Here is an 18,313-nt window from a genome sequence, read left to right as displayed (position 1 = left end):
AAAACAGGTCATGTGACTGCAGAGAGACAGAGAGAGACAGATAGAGAGGACAGGTGGAGGTGTGGACAGGTGAGGAGAGAGAGAGAGAGCACACACACACACACACACACACACACACACACACACTGAAGCTCACTTTACCTGTAGATCAGGTGAGAGAGGGAGAGAGAGAGGGAGAGAGAGAGAGGGAGAGAGGCAGGCTGGATCCGCAGTATGCTGAGGGAGTCCCCTCACCTGGAAAGATGTACGTGAGCTACCTGCAGCTGGATAAGGACCCGACCATGTACCCGCACCAGAACCCGGTGACCCGACACCCGGGCATCAGCATCAGCCCGCAGAACTTCGCGGTGCCGGGCCCCCCGCAGTACTCAGACTTCGCCGGCTACCACCACCACCACCACGGCCTCAACAACGACCTGCACCCGGGGCAGCAGGCGGGTCCGGGCGGCGGCTGGAGCCCCGCGTACCCGCCTCCTCCGCCGCCGCCGCCGCGGGACGACTGGTCGTCGCACCACTACGCCGCCGCAGCAGCGGCAGCAGCGGCCGGCGGACCCGCCTCCGCGTCCGGCGGCGCGGTGGGGCCCCCGCTGGGGTTCAGCCCCCCGGAGTTCACCGGGCAGTCACCCGCGCTGCTGCCCGCGTCCCTGAACGCGTCTGCGGGGCAGCTGTCCCCCGGATCCCCGCAGAGGAGGAACCCGTACGAGTGGATACGACGCAGCTCCGCACCGCCCACCAACCCCAGTAAGACCCGGGACACCACAGACCAGTAAAACAGACTGTATCTGATATTTCTGTCATATTTACATGTTAGAAATTAATAATAACTTCTTTAAAAGTCTCAGTAAAGATCCTGAACACGTCCTGCTCCTTTAATCCAGATTAATATTCTCACATTAACTCCTCAGATCATCCTCTAATGTCTCAGGTGAATGTCTCAGTCAGGTGAATGTGCAGGTTTCTTCTTCTCACGGGCTGTTTAACATTTTAATATGCGTCCGATAGCGCAGTGATACTCAAATGTCTCAGCATGTGTAACTCAGCAGATATCAGCAGCAGCCCGACGCCAAACAGCAGCTTTATATTTCATTTAATGACGTCAATTAATTGTTTCAAGTCTGATTATTGTTGTCTGCGTCGATAATCAGCCAGAAAGTGAGTTTTCTTCGCTGTCAACGCTTCATGAGGGCAGGTTTTTATGAAACTGATATAAATGAGGGGAAAATAGTTCTGATATTATTATTTAAAATACTTTATTAGCTGTTTGTTCATGTTTGTTTCCCGTGTAACTCTGTCAAGAGCATAATAATACGACAACTAATAGCCTATTATTATTATTATTATCATTATTATTATTATTATTATTATTATTATTGTTATTATTATTATTAGTGTCTTTTTCTGACTGTTATATCACATAATAAATTATCAGTATCAATATTTGATGGACTATTATCACAGTTGTGTTTTCAGATGAATTAGATTTAATTGCATGAACACTTTAATTCAAAATTTCCTTTAAAAATTCCTGTATTTGAAATGTTATTTGAAAAAAAAGAGGGAATATTTATAATAATGGAGTTTTATTGTAGTTTTAGGGGGGAAGTTTGTCGGATTTGTGTTTTTCGGCTCGATTAGAAAAAGTCTCTCTCATCATCTTCAGTCAGGGAGTTTAATAATATTTAAGATGAGTTAACAGATGAACACGTGAGCAGACTCAGCGGTCCGGAGCTGAGACGGGCGCGGATCAGACGTGTGAAGCCGGTTTGAAGCTGTTGTCATGTTAACAGGCTGCGGCGGGTCTTTGTGCTCCGCGTGTCTCAGGGAGGAGTTTACAAGACGGATCCCACTTTGAAGTGTGAAGTGTGACCCGACCGTGCGTGTGCGTGTGCGTGTGTGTGTGTGTGTGTGTGTGTGTGTGTGTGTGTGTGTGTGTGTGACTTCAAGCTTCACCTGGATTTATCAAAAACCCCATTATACTCGAGTAAAAGTAAAGATACTGTGTTAAAAGTCTTAAAGTATCTGATATTAAATGTACTTAAGTATCAAAAGTACCAGTAAAAGTAAGTTATACATGTAAAGATGTGCTGTAAATGAGATTATATTAGATGACTCAACAAACACAATCATGTAATCTGCAAAGTAACTGGTAACTAAAAGTAGATCAAATATCAAATATCCAATAAATGTAACCGGGAAGTTTAAAGTAGCAGAAAATGGAAATACTTAAGTAAGGTACAAGTACCTTAAGATTTTACTGAAGTACAGCAATTGAGTAACTGTACTTGTATACATAAGTCACCCATATGAATAGTACTCGAGTAAAAGTCTCAAAATATCTGATATTAAATGTAATGAAGTATCAAAAGTACCAGTAAAAGTATGTGGTACGTGGAGAGACGTTCTGTGGGTCGGACGATTATCAGAACCAGTTTTTCTGTAATCCACTCAACAATAACATTAATTAGATTACATTAGATTACATTAGATTACATTAGATTACTCAACAAACACAATCCAATGAATTAATCCAAACATGTTCTACTTTGCCTCTACAAGAGTGTAATCTGCAAAGTAACTAGTAACTAAAGGTATCAAATAAATGTAGCAGAGAGGAAGTATAAGTAGCAGAAAATGGAAATACTTAAGTAAGGTACAAGTACTGTAACATTTTACTTGAGTAACTGTACTTAGTTACGTTCCATCACTGACGGTGTTGTAAAAAGTCGTACTGTACTCGATTTAAAGTAAAGATATCAAGTTAAAATATTACTTTGGTGAAAGTGAAAGTCACTCAAGTAAAGAACAAGTACCTGGAGTCTGTACTTAAGTATGGTACTTGAGTAAATGTACTTAGTTACAGTCCATCACTGCACACTGTAGTTTCATCCTGCTGCCATAAATACTCAGTAGATTAATCCGCTGCTGAAAATAGTCCCGATAAATCAGCTGAGCGTTAATCAAACATTAAACCTCACTGGATATAAATGTCAGGAGGAACCAACGAGCTACGAGCCGCAGACAGACAGGAAGTGAGACAGTATTGAGAGACGGACTGACTCATCTTCAGCTCCTCTGATCAATACTCAGAAATCGAGCTCTTTATGAGTGAACTTCTTCTCTAGTGTGAACGACGACAAACTATCATATATCTCAGGTTGGATTTCAGAGACGGGAAGCAACAAGATGTTTTTTCATCTGCAGTCGGTGATCTGAGAGTTAAAACTTCAGCGTTTTATCTCTTCGTGTTACCTTGAGTATCAGACTTTGACCGACATGTTTCTTTGCTGCCAAGTCAGATATCTGAGAGGACGAGCAGAGTTTCCCGCTCGCACTTCACTGACTCATCAGACTGTTAGTCGCAGTGACCTTTACAGAAAGAGAAAGCACTGCGACGCTTTCTGCTTCATCTCAAGTATCAACTTTTTACACACAAAACGCGTGAAAAATAAACAACATGTTTTCTTATAAACTACCCAACAGCTGAATCAATCAGTTGATTGACGGAAAGTTAACTTGCAACTATTTTTCATGTAAAGTAACCACAGCATCACCAGACTCCCTTCACAAATCGTGTGATTTTAAGAGTTGTTTCATGAGGAGAAACTTTATAAACTTTGTGAAGTGCTGTCGGTGATAAACTCTGAATCAGTGGTTCCTTCTTGTAAATTCGGCATTAAATGCAAAACATGAAGTTGTTTGTTTCCTTCTTCTGTGTCTAAAGTGCTAAAGTCTCACCTGCCAACATTCAGCAGCTGTTTGAACACACTGTTTACACTGATTTCACCATTTACACTCAATTTATGAAAGAAGAAACATTTTATTGACAAAACAAGTTACTTCTTTGACACCTGTGGAAAAAGTCCCCAGACTCCCTTTAAAAAAATCCCAATTTAGTGAGTTGTTGAGTTAGGAGAAACTTTATTAACTATATGAAACGATGTCTATGAGATATTCCTAATTATTTGAGTCTTCTTGTAAATTCGGCATTAAATTCAATACATTAAGTTGTGTCCTTCCTTGTAAAAAGTGTCAGTTTGTCGCTGCACTGCTAACAGTCTAAGGTGCGTCTTACCTGCCAACATTTAGCAGCTGTTTGAACACACTGTTTACACTGATTTCACCATTTACACACAATAAAATGTTTCTTCTTTCATAAATTGACGCTAAACATGTCACATTTTACAAATACACTGAACAGTAACCAATATAGGCTACTTCTTTGTCACCAGTGGAGAAAATTCCCAGACTCCCTTTAAAAATTGTGCAATTAAGTGAGTTGTTGAGTTAGAAGAGACTTTACACACTTTGTGAAACGCTGTCTCTGACATAAACTATTTCTTTAAGGTGTCTGAAACCAAAAAGGCTTAAAACCGGAGCCGTACTTGAGTGTGTGTGCAGAGTAAACCTCCGTCTCTCTCAGACAGACTGAAGAGCTTTGTGATTTACGTTCCTTCATTAGCGTCTCGTCTAAAAAATCAAACTGTTGGTTTTTACTTTCCGACAAATGAAGCAGAAAGTCGGCAGTTCAGACAGATGTTCCCCCTGAAACTAAAATGTTTGAGTTGTAGTTCGCCGTGGTGACTGATTAGAGGACAGACGGTGTGTGTGTTGAAAGGAGACACATCAGTTATTTAACTGTTGTGTGTTTAGTGTTAATACTGAATCAGAGCGTGTTAAAGAGAGCTGAAGGCCTTTTAATTAAGAGCTCAGTGTTTCTGCCCTCACACTGACATGTTTTTATGGCTTCATTCATTATATTTCTCAGGTTTTTCTTTATGTTTCTGTTTCAAAGCGGTTTGTTTTTATTAGTTTTGGTCACTTGGTTGTTTTTTTAATTTTTATTGGACAAAGCTGTCGCTCCTGATTTGCGTTCATGGTGACTCAGTACTTTAACCACACCGTAACTGTATAGTTTGTTTTCCTTCACCGCAATCTTTCCCAAAACTTACTCAACGTGTTAACAGGCTTTTAATCTGCTGATTCAGGTGTTTATTGCTTGTTTCTTCTGTTTAACTAAAGCCTCACGCAGGTGGTGGCTAATCACATAACCTGGCAATCAGATGAGCAGATACACATATTAAAATGAATTTGATCAGTTTATTTCTTCGTTTTTTTTCTTTTAAATGAGCTGCTCTTCTTCAGGGATCCCAATATCGCAAAAATATCAGCAATATATACAATATATACTCTATATATACAGCATTATATCACTTTTAGAAGTATAAAAGTCGTATTAAACCATTACTAAAAGGATTTTGGTGAAATTATTACAATTACTATGTCAGGAAACATGTTACCACCTGACCTCATCATCAACAACGTCATATACGACAAACTAAATACTAAAGATTCGCCCTGTTAGCCCGACACTGTTGTGCTAATGGATCCTCCGCTGCGACTGAACGTGTTCTGTGATTTTTAATCCATTTTCTGTTTTAAAAGCAGAATTGTTGTTAGCTTGATTGTTAGCCTTTCACTGGCAGTCCCATGATGCCTTGGGTTGCGTATGTCAACCAATCAGAGCCCGTGCTTCTGGCTGAGAAGAGCGTCGTTATTTGACGAGTTGGGAACGAGACTCAAAAATCAACTTTTCTTACGAACCGCAACTTCAGCGTTATCTTTTTTGAGTTTATTTGTCATGACCACAATCTTTCCCATTCCTCACCCGTACATGGCAGCATGAATATGTTAGAGAGTGGATTCTGCAGAAAACAGCCACCTGCAGCAAAAACGTTAAAACTTCAAAGCGTAGAGCCGCTGAGCAGGCTGCTGTATGTGGCCCGTTGGGAGTGACACCGGGCCGTTATTAACCCGTCAACATGTTACTGATGCTGCGTCAGATGCTGCAGATATATTCCTGATGTCTTGTTCCTGATTTCAAACGACGTTTCCTTAAAATATCAAACGTATGAGGTAGAATTTACCTCATACATTTGATATTTTAAGGAAACGTCCGTTATTTCCAGTAGAAATTAAAACTAAACTCTGTTCCTTTGGCTCCGTATTTAAAATACATTTTGATGGTTTTGATAAGTCCGGCTCATTGATTCATTTTTAACAGCTGGACCCTCTGACAGAGTCGAGCTGCAACGGTAACTCATGAAGTCCGTAAATGAATAAAAGCAGATAGGGTTCAGTTTATGCAAATCCATCTGAGGCAGGTTCGATTTGAATACAGGATCATGGTGAGAACACACGTCTCCATCAGTCTGAGCCGACGTCAGTTTGTGTCAGAGGTTTATAACACATAATATAAAATACTACCACTCCATACGACTCACTCATGTTTTTACATACTAACAGCTGGTGTGATTTTGTGCCGGTGAAGTTGAATCATTAAACGTGGACGTGTTAGAAAATCTGTCTGAGGCTCATCTTTACCTTTATGTCGCCTTTTCAAAACCTAAAAGTATAAAACGCTGAAGAAAATACAGATTTCAGCTTCAACTGTAACTGTGTGCTTTTTGTTAACCTGGTTCTGTTTCTGTGTTTTTCTTTACAGACGGGAAGACGCGGACTAAAGACAAGTACCGGGTGGTTTACACCGACCACCAGCGGCTGGAGCTGGAGAAAGAGTTTCACTACAGCAAATACATCACCATCAGGAGGAAGGCGGAGCTCGCCACAACGCTCAGCCTATCAGAGAGACAGGTACGCCAACAAGTAGACGCTAATATGTGTACAGCATATATCTGGTTATTGATCACTTTACTGTACTTTTATTGGATCTCATGCTGCGTTCCAGTCAAAGTCGGAGTGCAACAGTTAGTTTTGGACAATGAAGAAGATTTATCAGGCAAGGTATCTTAAGCTTGTGGTAACCACAGACCTTATTTCAGGCATTTAACCAAAACCACTGACTTCAAGACAAAGGAAGCTATTTCTGAGGTTTAGGACTCACTCCATCTCTTTGTTCCAGACTGAAATACGACATATCCCAACACGTATCAGTGGACCTCCGTCGTACGATGTTTAGGTTTAGGCAAAAACAAAGTACTTGGCGAGGTTTAGGAAAACTTTGTTTTGGCTTAAAATAACTACGAGGTATATAACTTCAATTACGTAATGGAGATAACGTAAGTTTTCCACGTTAGCAAGTAAAAATAACTCGCTGTAGACTTCTGGTTTCACACTGGACACAAACAGCAGCCTCCTGAGTAAAAGTCCGGTTCTAGTTTAATCCGTCCATCCTTCTCGGACCTCCTCCCTGTGTGGACTGCTTCGCCTGACTTCCTCCTTTGCTGCCGTCATAATTAGTACGGCCACTAGAGGTCGCCTCCAAACAAAAAGAACCTAAATATGGTTTGTAATAAGCTGCTTTCACAATCAACCTATACGGTCATTCTTTCTGATGAGGACTGTCTGGTTGAAACATAAAAACAGAGTTTAAAACATTTATTTTCGAAGCTGCTGAAAAGTTTTCCTGTTAATCTAACATCACCGGTTCCTCCGCTCCAGGTGAAGATCTGGTTCCAGAACCGCCGGGCCAAAGAACGCAAAATCAACAAGAAGAAGCTCCAGCAGCCGGCCTCCTCCACGACCACGCCCACCCCTCCGACCGGCACCAACGGCAGCGGAGGAGGCGGCCTCCACGGAAACGGCGGGAGCAGCGTCGCTATGGTGACGAGCAGCAGCGGCAGCAACGGGCTGGTGTCCCCCTCCTCCCTGCCTTTGAACATCAAAGAGGAGTACTGAGAAAAGATGTTTTATTGGACGCTCATGTCGGGGACGTGGACTAAAAAATTCTCCCTGACAAACTGAAAAAAACTTTCTGCATCACTTCCCCGCTCTCTGACAACTTCCTGTCCGCCATTTTTAAAGATAAAGCTTGTTAAAAAGTTGAGAAAATACCGATGGAAGAAGTCACCAGCAACTCTTCTTCTTCTCCCGTCGGACTGTTGAAGATAATTTCCTCCTTTTCTTCAAACTCACAGAACTTTATTTTAATTCCAGTGGAGATCACAAAACAAAATGCCCAAAGAAAAAACAAAATGATGCACGAGACGTGTTGAATATTTTCCATTTGATGGAACGATGCAGCCATAAAAACACGTCTTGGTATCAGCAGATAGAGGATTTACTATATTTTACTGTCAGACAGTGTTGAATATATGTTTGTTTGAACTCTAAAGCTACTTAAAAAGAGGAATTCTCAGGGTAAATCCAGTTTCCAGATGTTTTTTTTGTTTTTTTCTTCAGTTTAATGATGATACATACTGTATAAACAACATATATCCTGTTTTATTAAGAAATGTTTTCTCAACCTGAAGAAGACAATAAAATCTACTGACAGTAACAGAGTCACTGCACACTTATCTTTGTGATCTGTGGCTGCAGAACATGTCTGGTCATCAACACGACGCCTGTTTCACGAATCACTACAAACGCTGTTTATGTGACCTGAGCATTAACATGTGACCCTGAAGTGCCTCTCGGGATCCACTGCTTTGTTCTGTTTCTTTCCTGCTCCACACACTGTACAGTAAACGTCTTGTAAATGTTTATGATTTCACCCATCAGAATTAATCATGTGTATATTTTCAAATGTAAAACATTTTAAGATGGTTATACTGCCTGAACGATGGGAGCGAAGTGAGCTCGGGTTGAATAATTAGTTCAGAGATGTTTGAAAATGTAAAAGCAGCTAAAGAAAAACAAGATAAATAAAAGTTTAAAATATGAAATTCAATTAACAAAGTCACACTGACACGTTATTGGCTCCCCAGTGACCTGTCACGGGAAATAAGGGACTGAATTCACGACTAATCTTCATCGTGATTAATGTCATTTTTCATGAGAAGAAACAGCAATGACATTTTTTCCAACATGTATTAAAGACACACAGCAAGTTTCCAACAAACTTCTTCTCTGGGCAGGTTTAAAAAAGTAGAAAGTTGTGTTTTGTTTCTTTAAAACTCATTTTGTTAAGTTAAGTGAATTAAACTCATATTTTAAAGGACCTATCTGTAAGAAAAGTTGATTTTTGAGACTAAAAAAATCAACTTTTCCTACAAATATCACCGTAAACTTCTGAAGTTTCTTGAAAGTTAAAACATTTTAAGTTGCAGTAACTTAAATTAATAAAACTTACTGTATATATTTGCATGAAGTTAATGATTAAAGAGTCGCTGATGCCTCTAAACTCCTGTAAGATGTTTTACAGTCTCATTAGCTTCAGATACAGAAGCACTGCACACTTTGTTTTTCAGAAATGTAAGAAACGTATGTGAGTAGAAGTTTTCTGGATGGATTATATAAACATGAAGACTTTGGCTTTGCCTCGAAAAAAGTACCAAAAAAAAAAAAAAAGACAACCAATCAGTGACTTCAGGATTTTGGTGATAAAACAACAGAAATTTAGTAACTTTTACTCAAGTTTCACTCAAATGACCTTTCAATACACAACTACTAAAATGTGAATTATTTCCTTCCATGTCATTTTGTCATTTTGTCCATTTGTTTGTTTGTCGGCAGGATTACACAAAACCTGAAACATTTTAGCAAAGTGAAAAAGCCCAAAAGGAGTTACTGTCTCCTACAGAAAACACTGCTGCTCTGCCTGAAACACCTGTAAAGTTCAGCATTTACTTCTGTAATTTATCTGTGTCACTAACAGGTGTTATGTAAATATAAATATTTATTATAAAATATATACGGCTGTACTGCAGCCATGTTTACCAGCTGTAGCGGCGTTATTTTAGATCACACTACCTTGCTCGGCATGACCCGCCCTACTCTGCCTCTGATTGGCTGCATCCTGCCCGTGCAAGTGCAACTTTCACCAGAGATTGAACAGAGGCCAGATGTCTCACTGTGTCTTGAACGCGTCGTTTTTGCTACAGTGTGAAAGAGGATGATGCAGCAAAAATAATGTTTTTTTGAAAATTAAAGTATGTAAACTTATTCTACTCGGATCCCCAAATAAAACTATGAACCAGAAAATGAGCATAATATGACCTCTTTACATATAGGGTTTTTTTTAACATGCGTAAAAGCTTTATAATTAAATTGTGGCACATTTAATGATGTATTTCATGTCGTAGAACAAAACGTGTAAATATCTTCAGCCTGCTGTAACCACACATCTTATTTCAGGCACCTGGGAACCAGATGTGTAAACATGTGAAGTGATCTGCGGGTTTTAGGATGACAAGGGACCAGAGACAATGATGTTGATTAACAGCGAGATAGACCAACCGGTTCATGAGCAAGTCTTAAACAATGAGCGACGGGTGATGAGGTTCAAGTGACGGCTGCCCTGACACACCAGGACGATGTTTCGTCGGTGAGCGTACGTGGCCCTGTGGTGTTGTGGTGCGGTCAGTAGTCGGCAGCTTTTCAGCCGACTAAAGTCAGTCATTAGTTCCTGCAGTAGCTTTCAGGCCGTGTCGTCATAAATGTAAAGTTTTAAGTTGCCTTTTTATCCTGCAAAGACTAGAAACTCATCTGCTTGATCAGGCCTCATATCGAAGCTGTTAACCTGGACTGGATGATCCCACTGGGCTCAGTAGTTTAATTATGGGTCCAATATGAATCATTTGACAGTTTTTGTAACAATGTTGAGGTTTGGACTAAACAAGCATTATGTAGGTGTCTCTCTGGGCTCATCGTCACCACGTTTCTCATCATTTTCACAATTTTACAAACCAAAAAATCAATTAACTTTTATTTGTAACAGTACTTTTACTGAAGTAAAGGATCCAAATATCTGGTGACTCGGGGCTCATATGTAGATACAAGATGTAACGAAAGAAAATTATAGACAAGACACACACGCACACACACACACACACACACACACACACACACACACACACACACACACACAATTGCTAATTGATGCAGCAGTTGAGGTGTGGTGTCCAAAGGGCGCAGAGGAACACTGGGCAAACACAGCACAGGATCCTGCTATCTGCTCTGTGTGTGTGTGTGTGTGTGTGTGTCCTCACTCAGACCTTTGTCCTTCTGGGTCCATTTTGCCTCGAACAACACTCCTATCTTAACACTGATAGAGACTATCAGCAGTGTGTGTGTGTGTGTGTGTGTGTGTCGGTTGTTCAGCCATCTTGAACTTGAGGTCTTCAGTTGACGCTGTTTAAAACTCATTACTCTAATTAAAAAGTTACTTAAAACATAAAAAGGTTTGTTGATAGCTGATTTTAAAGAGCAATGTTTGATTTGTGTTTAGAGTCTCTAATAATGCTGAAAGTGTGTTTTGCCCCCCTGAAACGCAGCTAGCGGTCCTATTAGCTTACTCTGCCTGGGAGTTCACAGTCAGACTGGATTCAAAATTAGCCTTCGAGACAGACGGAGGCTAATTTGATGACAGGAAATAACTACAGTATGAAGGAGGTGTTGAAGTGTTGAATACACTCATCTGAGTCACCGTCAAGTATTATGAAGGACTAAAGTCACAATGTGGCCGTTTTTTCCTGCTTTCAACGCATCAACTCCAAGAGCTAACTGCTCACCTCTAATATAACCCACCCAGGTGCCGTCACGAGATGATCAATGCTATTAACTTCACCCGTCAGTGGCTTTAATGTCGTCGCTGTGGTTAATATACATTTAACTTTATCGCTCCTGAGGGAGATTTTGGACAACATGAAAGGACAGAAAAGCAAACCAACGGGAGTTCAGCTGACGTGCAGGATGACAAAAGATATAAATTAGAGTTTCCCACAGGACAAGTCAACAACACAGCTTCACTTTTATAGCTCAGTAGAGATAGTAGACACTCCCAACTCTATTTGATTCACGATTGATAAGCTGCAATACGTTGTATAAACAAGAATAATGGCAGCGTGCCCATAATCATAAAACAAAAGTAGAAAACCAGGACGTAAAGAAAGAGAGGGCGACTCAGGTCTGTGTGTCAGAGTTCACTCTTCAGGTCAGGTCAATTATATTTATATAACCCAACGTAATATAATAAAGTGTAACTTGTGACCGTCGTGCCGCCTGCACTTTGTCAGTTCTGTAATCACACTAAAGACACGTAACGTTAGCTGCCTCCGGACACGAACACGTAGGATGAACACCGGATTATAATTACGGTGAGCTGATGTTCAAATAACGACCCAGGAAAAAAAATGACCCAGGACAGAGAAAATATAGAGTAACAAAGAGACTGAATGGTGCTAGCATGTTAGCCAAAAACTAGCCGTGCTAGCAGAAACGTTGTAGAATCAAATATTCATCAAACACACGTGGATGAATTTCGCTGCTTTGATGAGGTTTTAGCAAAATCATGAAGACTAACAAGTCATCAGCCTTTCTAATTTCCCACTGATAATGTTCCACTTAAACATAACATTAAAGATAATATGTAACATTTAGTTAGTCAAGTTAGTCTGCTTTAAAACGTCTAAAAACGACTAGATCTTCAATATTAATTTTATTGAGCTGCGTACTTACATTATCCCAAATGTTTCCAACAATGTTCAAACCAGAGGAATCTATATTTTCATTCATGGTAATGTTCACGTTGCGTTTCATTTCAGAGAGCGAGGAAGGAGGTCGGAGAACGAGACTAAACATAAACATTTAAAACATTACCTCGTCCTTGAACATATCTGTCAGAGTCACGTCAGATAGATTTAAATCAGCACCGGTGGTGGTTCAACAATGAAGACAACAACTCCCATGATCCCACGGTACTTTTGTTTTGTTTCTATTGAGAGATAGAGGAAGAAATCACATACTGTGGTTTTAAACAATGATCAATGCACGTTAAATCTGTAAAGCAATCTGCATTTTAGGGTCCTTGTAGCTGCAGATGTTTGTCGGTGTAAACATCACTAAAGCCCGACTTTATTAATGATTTGGTTCAGTCCAACTTGAGAGTTTTATTAAGGCCTACAATCATTTCTCAAGTTTACAGGTGTATAAAGATTTAAACTACTAACTAAAGAACGCATACATTTACAGATGATTACATGAAACAAAACAAGGACAAACATTGTGGATCCACGTTGTGAGTAGCAACGGCCATGCTCGTGTCTCATTTTTGGGTAAACAGAGCGTAATGAGAGCGAAGCTCCTCGGCCTCTTCACCACCATAAAGTTTATTGAGGGGTGGACGCAGTAAAAATGGTTTCACCACAGAGACGCAGATATGTTTGTTGAGGAGGCGTGATGAGCGCTGATAGCAGTGACGGACGACAGCCGGAGGATTCACCAGCAGGCATGGAGATACAGACATGAGGCCGTACGTGACACAGTGAAGTTGTTATTATATAAGAAGAGAGTCGAGAAAAACTGATCTCGACTCTAAAATCTTTAATTCACTGTCTCCAGTCTTCTGGGATTAAACTCAGAAAAGTTTAAGATGCTATAAAACCAAAAATAAGTGAAAACATGTCATCTTTTGCAAGTCTGTTGTTTTTGTTTTCAGTTAAATGCCTAAATAAGTTGTGTTGTTACCACAGGCTGAAAATATTTACAAGTTTTGTTCTACGACATAAAACACATCATTAAACGTCCCACAGTTTAATTATAAACCTCTTCCGATGGTTAAAAACTTTTTTTTTATGCTTTTTGTTTTTATGCTAACGTTGCTCTTTTTTATGTTAAGTTGCTCTTCTACTAATGCTAACGCTACTTTTTTGTAATGCTAACGTTACTTTTTTAAGCTAACACTGCTAATGTTTATACTATTAAAATAAATCTTATCTGGTCTTGAGAGGGTCTCTAAATTTAAACAGCAGTCAGATATCAGGAATTATATGCTAACGCTGATCTTTTTTAATGCTGACGTCACTCTTTTTTCCATGCTGGCACCGGTATCTGCTGTAACTGTTTGTGTTTCCCTCCTGCTTCACTCTTATAAAATATATTATTATTAAAGCACAGCTCATGCCTGATACACAACAAGATATTTTAATGCAAAAAAAGATTAACGTGTCCTGAATCGATTCATAACGAGAAACGTCTTTTGACACTTCTCAACTGTAAATGAGTGTAAAGCTGTTCAGTAATAAATGTAAAGTGAAAGAGTGTTTTTATGACTGAAGGCTGGTGGCTCTGCTCTCTGTGAGCTGTGACGGTGTTAATGAGGAACAACATCCTCGGCTGTTATCGTGGAGGTCAAATGTTCATCTGGCAGCCGGTCAGAGGCCAATGAAGAGCGGGATGTCGTCGACGTCGGTGCAAACCTGGAAACAAGGGATCAACTTATCACTGTTGAACTTATGTAACCTGTGAGGTCAAAAAAAAATTAGCTTTCTATTGCATAACATGTAACAATATCTAATCACTATGAGAATATCAAAAACATTCTTATGTCGTCACACTTTTTCATGGACAGTTATTGTTCATTGGAAAAATGTAAGTCATCAATCAGAAGATTATCTGTTTCCATTATCAGTCTGTCCTTCACCCACCCACCCACACACCCACCTGCACGCACACACACACACACACACACACACACCTGCACACACACACACACACACACACAGTCAAACAGTCAGTGTGTGTTTGAGAACTCCTCTCAACACCAATGACAGCGTGACGATTTGACGGGGGCGGCGGCCATTTCAGGGCACATTTCCTCTCTCCAAAACAAAATGGTTGACAGCACCGCAGTGACAACCTTGAACTAATCCTTCGCTCGTCATGCTGGACGTTCAAAACACAAAATTAAATCCAAATAATCTTTATTCATGTGCAGCCTGAACATTTAAACGTGTTGTCGCCGTCACACGACGTTAAAGGCCTCGTCTCCGTTGCATTAAAATTTGTAGCCAATCAAAGATGTTTACTACATCATCTCAGTCAACAGAGACAATAATTGGAGCAAATAAAAGCAAAAGACAACAAAGTGAGCAAATAACTCTCACCTCTCGCCGGCGTCCATAAACGCTCGGGGAATCGTCTCCAGCAGCAGCTCTTCCAGACTTATACAGCCGCATGTTTATGGGCCATTTTACCATAAACTTTCATTTACAATATACTTACTGCCCCTAATACGCCCCTGTATTGGCCACATTGATTGTGGATAAACAGTGGAGTTGTAAAGGCGCAGTGCTGGAACGGTAGTCCGCTGTAAAGGGCAGATAATACTGAAGACATGACGGGGACTACTGGTATTCCCCCGAAAGAGCTCCGTAAAACCTTAATGAGGTTTGGTCTGTATGACTGATCATATACGTTACACTGGCCTTTATAGGTGATAGTCCATCAGAGGTGGTGAATAAATACAGAAAAACACACAATGATAATGTTAATACAAGATAATAGAATTAATACATTTGAAAAAATTCCTGTTTTACTCACAAATATAACTATAATAATATCTGCATGAGGTAAACACAAAATTATGATATCAAAATAAAAAAACGTGCAAAAAGATTTTTTTTATATATATTTCATACAAAGAGAAATAATATATGAAGCAAATTAAATACAAACCAGAAATTATGGACAAATTAATAAAATGCAGCAGATTCTCAATGAAGTTTGGTGTGTGTCGCTGAAACTACGTATTACACTGCCTTGATAGTTTGTCAGAGGTGGTGAATAAATACAGAAAAACACATGATGAGGATATAAAATAATAAAATAATGAAATGAATTTAAAGAATAATCTAGAAAATAAGAAACAGAATTACATACAATTTGTTGGTTAAAGAAAATGGACACATAATACAACAGTGCAGGAGGTAGCAAATTAAAAATAAACATGATATATGATATTCAAAAAATGCAGATGATTTTAATTAGATGTATTTTAATAATAAAAGAAACACTGAAGTATATTATATGTTCCTTAGGAGAAATAATGGATGAATAAATAAAATGTAGCAGATTCTTAATGAGGTTTGGTGTGACACGTAATTCAACAATTATAATATAAATATCTACTCATTTTCTTTATATATCTTTTATACTTTCTGCTAGAAAGTACGTTAACCTTTCTATACTTACCCTAAATAATAATGTTTAAAATACAAAAAAACAAACAAGAAAAAATGTTTTCTAAAAAAAATAGGATTTCAATTTGAACAGACAGAAATGTAAATAAAAACATTATATTTTCCGCTCTGTGTTTCTGGTCACATTAAAGGTGTCTGAGCTGTTTTACAGCAGCGGTGTATTCAGGTGAAACAAGGAGTTTTATGAACAGACTGATTACCGTCTATCAGTCAGACAGATTGTTGTCTCAATTACAGCTCATCATATAGTAAACTGCTGCAGCCCCATTAACCTACATCAGACACACACACACACACACACACACAGTGAAGTGTCGGCCGTTATCAGCTGACCAATTTCAATTAAGCGAAGTTTATATTATTGTAGTAACATGATTCACTGATATTTATTGTTATTTTACTGCCTGTAATGTGCAGCTACCTCATCAGGAGGCAGCGAGTCAATACTGCTGTGGTTTTATTGCAAGATCACACATTTCTGAAGTCTTACAATATATATAAAACAATAAATTAATAAAATAGTACAAGCAAACTGCTGCGATCCTCATGCTAAGATCATTTGACCAAAAGAAAAGGATTGACACATTTCTGAGGAAGATTACAATCTAATAAATCACATTAAATGTCAACACAAATATTTAAGTGATTTCTATTTTCATACAGTCCTAAAATCAGCAGCATTTACAGCAACAAGAGTTTGAAATCTGAACATTTCTGGGAAAGTTTCCTTCTAAAACTGCAGTTTTAACAAATTATATTTCAGTTTGTGTCGTTGAGACTTCGGGCTGATGATATTTCCCACAGTGCAGTTCAGTTGCTTTATTTGCTCGATGTTCAGCTGCTGTGGGAACGAGGAAGGAGAAGCTTCTGTCAGAGAGGACGATGTTCTCAGAAGTCATAAATACTGAACGTATGTAAAGTGGTGAATGAATAACACGACTGACGAGACCGAGCAGGACAGAGAGACTTCTGTTTTCAGGGGAACACGAGCAACAAGGGTATACAATGTTACATTTTAAAGGCTTTTAAGAATAAAAATTTCAATGTTCAAATAAAATAACTAGTAAAAATTCTGCATTTAGAAGCAAATATGAGATTGATATTAATTTCTGTTGCCCTCGGTTGCAGTCCTCGTACCTTAATGAAAAAATAGATTGTTTGCCAGTGACTCATAAAATAATATATGACGGTACCAGAGGCAGCTGATGTATCGGGTCTTTGTCACTACGTGGTTAATGTTGTGAAACGTTGCTGTTAGGAGAAAGAACATGGTTTGGGTTAAAGTAAGTACATTAATTACGTGACGTATGTTAAGTAGGTTACATAAGTAAAAATAGCCCACAGACTTTGTTGCTCTTCATACATCACCTGACTTCCTCCTTTGCTCCCGTCATAATTTCACTCAATGTGCAGTAAAGAGCGGCTGAAGACTTTCAGGATCGAAAGGAGTACTTTCTTGAATCGTCGTGGTGGTTGCTAAGGGCTTCTGCGTGGTTGCTATGGTGTTGCTGGTGGTTACAGACTGACATCACGTTAACAACGACCGTCACTTCTGGGTCGACAACCGGCCGTCGATTTTACACTGCGGAGATATGTGAAATCAGGAAACTTGTTTAATTCTGAATTCACTTAAACTGGAGAACTTTTAGCTCTGTGATTGGATGTTTCTTGCAGAAATGCACCCTGGGAGTCGTAGTTAACGTCTTTCTTACTGTTTTCATGTCATGTGTACGAACTTTTTAACAACCAAATCATAGATTTTTAAAACACAGGTGTTCATATTTTGTAGCTCTGCACATGTTTCATAAATAAATCTCCTTATTCAGTAAGAGTTGCTTCATTAGATGGAATATAATTTATAACATATTTGAAGTCACATTCAGTCACTGAAGACTTTCTGACCTGCTTTTATCTGCAGTTTATAAGAGCTGGTTTACTGCAGGTGTGTGTGTGTGTGTGTGTGTGTTTGTGTGTGTCCTGCCCGCCTTACCTTTCCCCTCATTAACCTTCGTCCTGGTGATAGTGTCGGGGGTTTCGACACCACATTGCAGAACCCTGATTCCTCTCCAAGTTCATGTTTGGTAACAGCAGAAGAAACACAGATAGAAGAAGAAGAAGAAGAAGAAGAAGAAGGAGAAACCTTCTTCTTCTTCTTCTTCTTCTTTGTCCACCTGTAGAACCACAACACATAGAGCTGCACATCTTCCATCCTATTCTTTTATTTGCTAGCTTGATTTTAAAGTAACTGTAACTAAAAAAATAAAGCATACTTTTAGTAACATATATGTAATATTTTGTTATTTCCTTTTGTTTGACTTTATTCGTGCTCTTCTATGTGCTTCTGCTCTATGTTTCTTCCTCTCCGGCCTGCAGGC

General features: G+C 39.3%; 1 protein-coding gene across 1 annotated transcript; it reads left to right on the top strand.

The window, feature by feature from the left end:
* The first annotated feature begins 242 nt into the window (after nucleotides 1–242).
* Nucleotides 243–7,695, top strand: cdx1b (caudal type homeobox 1 b). Its single transcript, XM_073478780.1, has 3 exons — nucleotides 243–741; nucleotides 6,503–6,651; nucleotides 7,459–7,695. The coding sequence occupies exons 1-3, from the start codon at nucleotides 243–245 to the stop codon at nucleotides 7,693–7,695; spliced, it is 885 nt and encodes a 294-aa protein (XP_073334881.1).
* The last annotated feature ends 10,618 nt before the right edge of the window (nucleotides 7,696–18,313 follow it).

This window comes from Pagrus major, chromosome 13 (assembly GCF_040436345.1).
Source record: "Pagrus major chromosome 13, Pma_NU_1.0".
NCBI lineage: Eukaryota > Metazoa > Chordata > Actinopteri > Spariformes > Sparidae > Pagrus > Pagrus major.
This window is presented reverse-complemented; position numbering and strand designations above follow the sequence as displayed.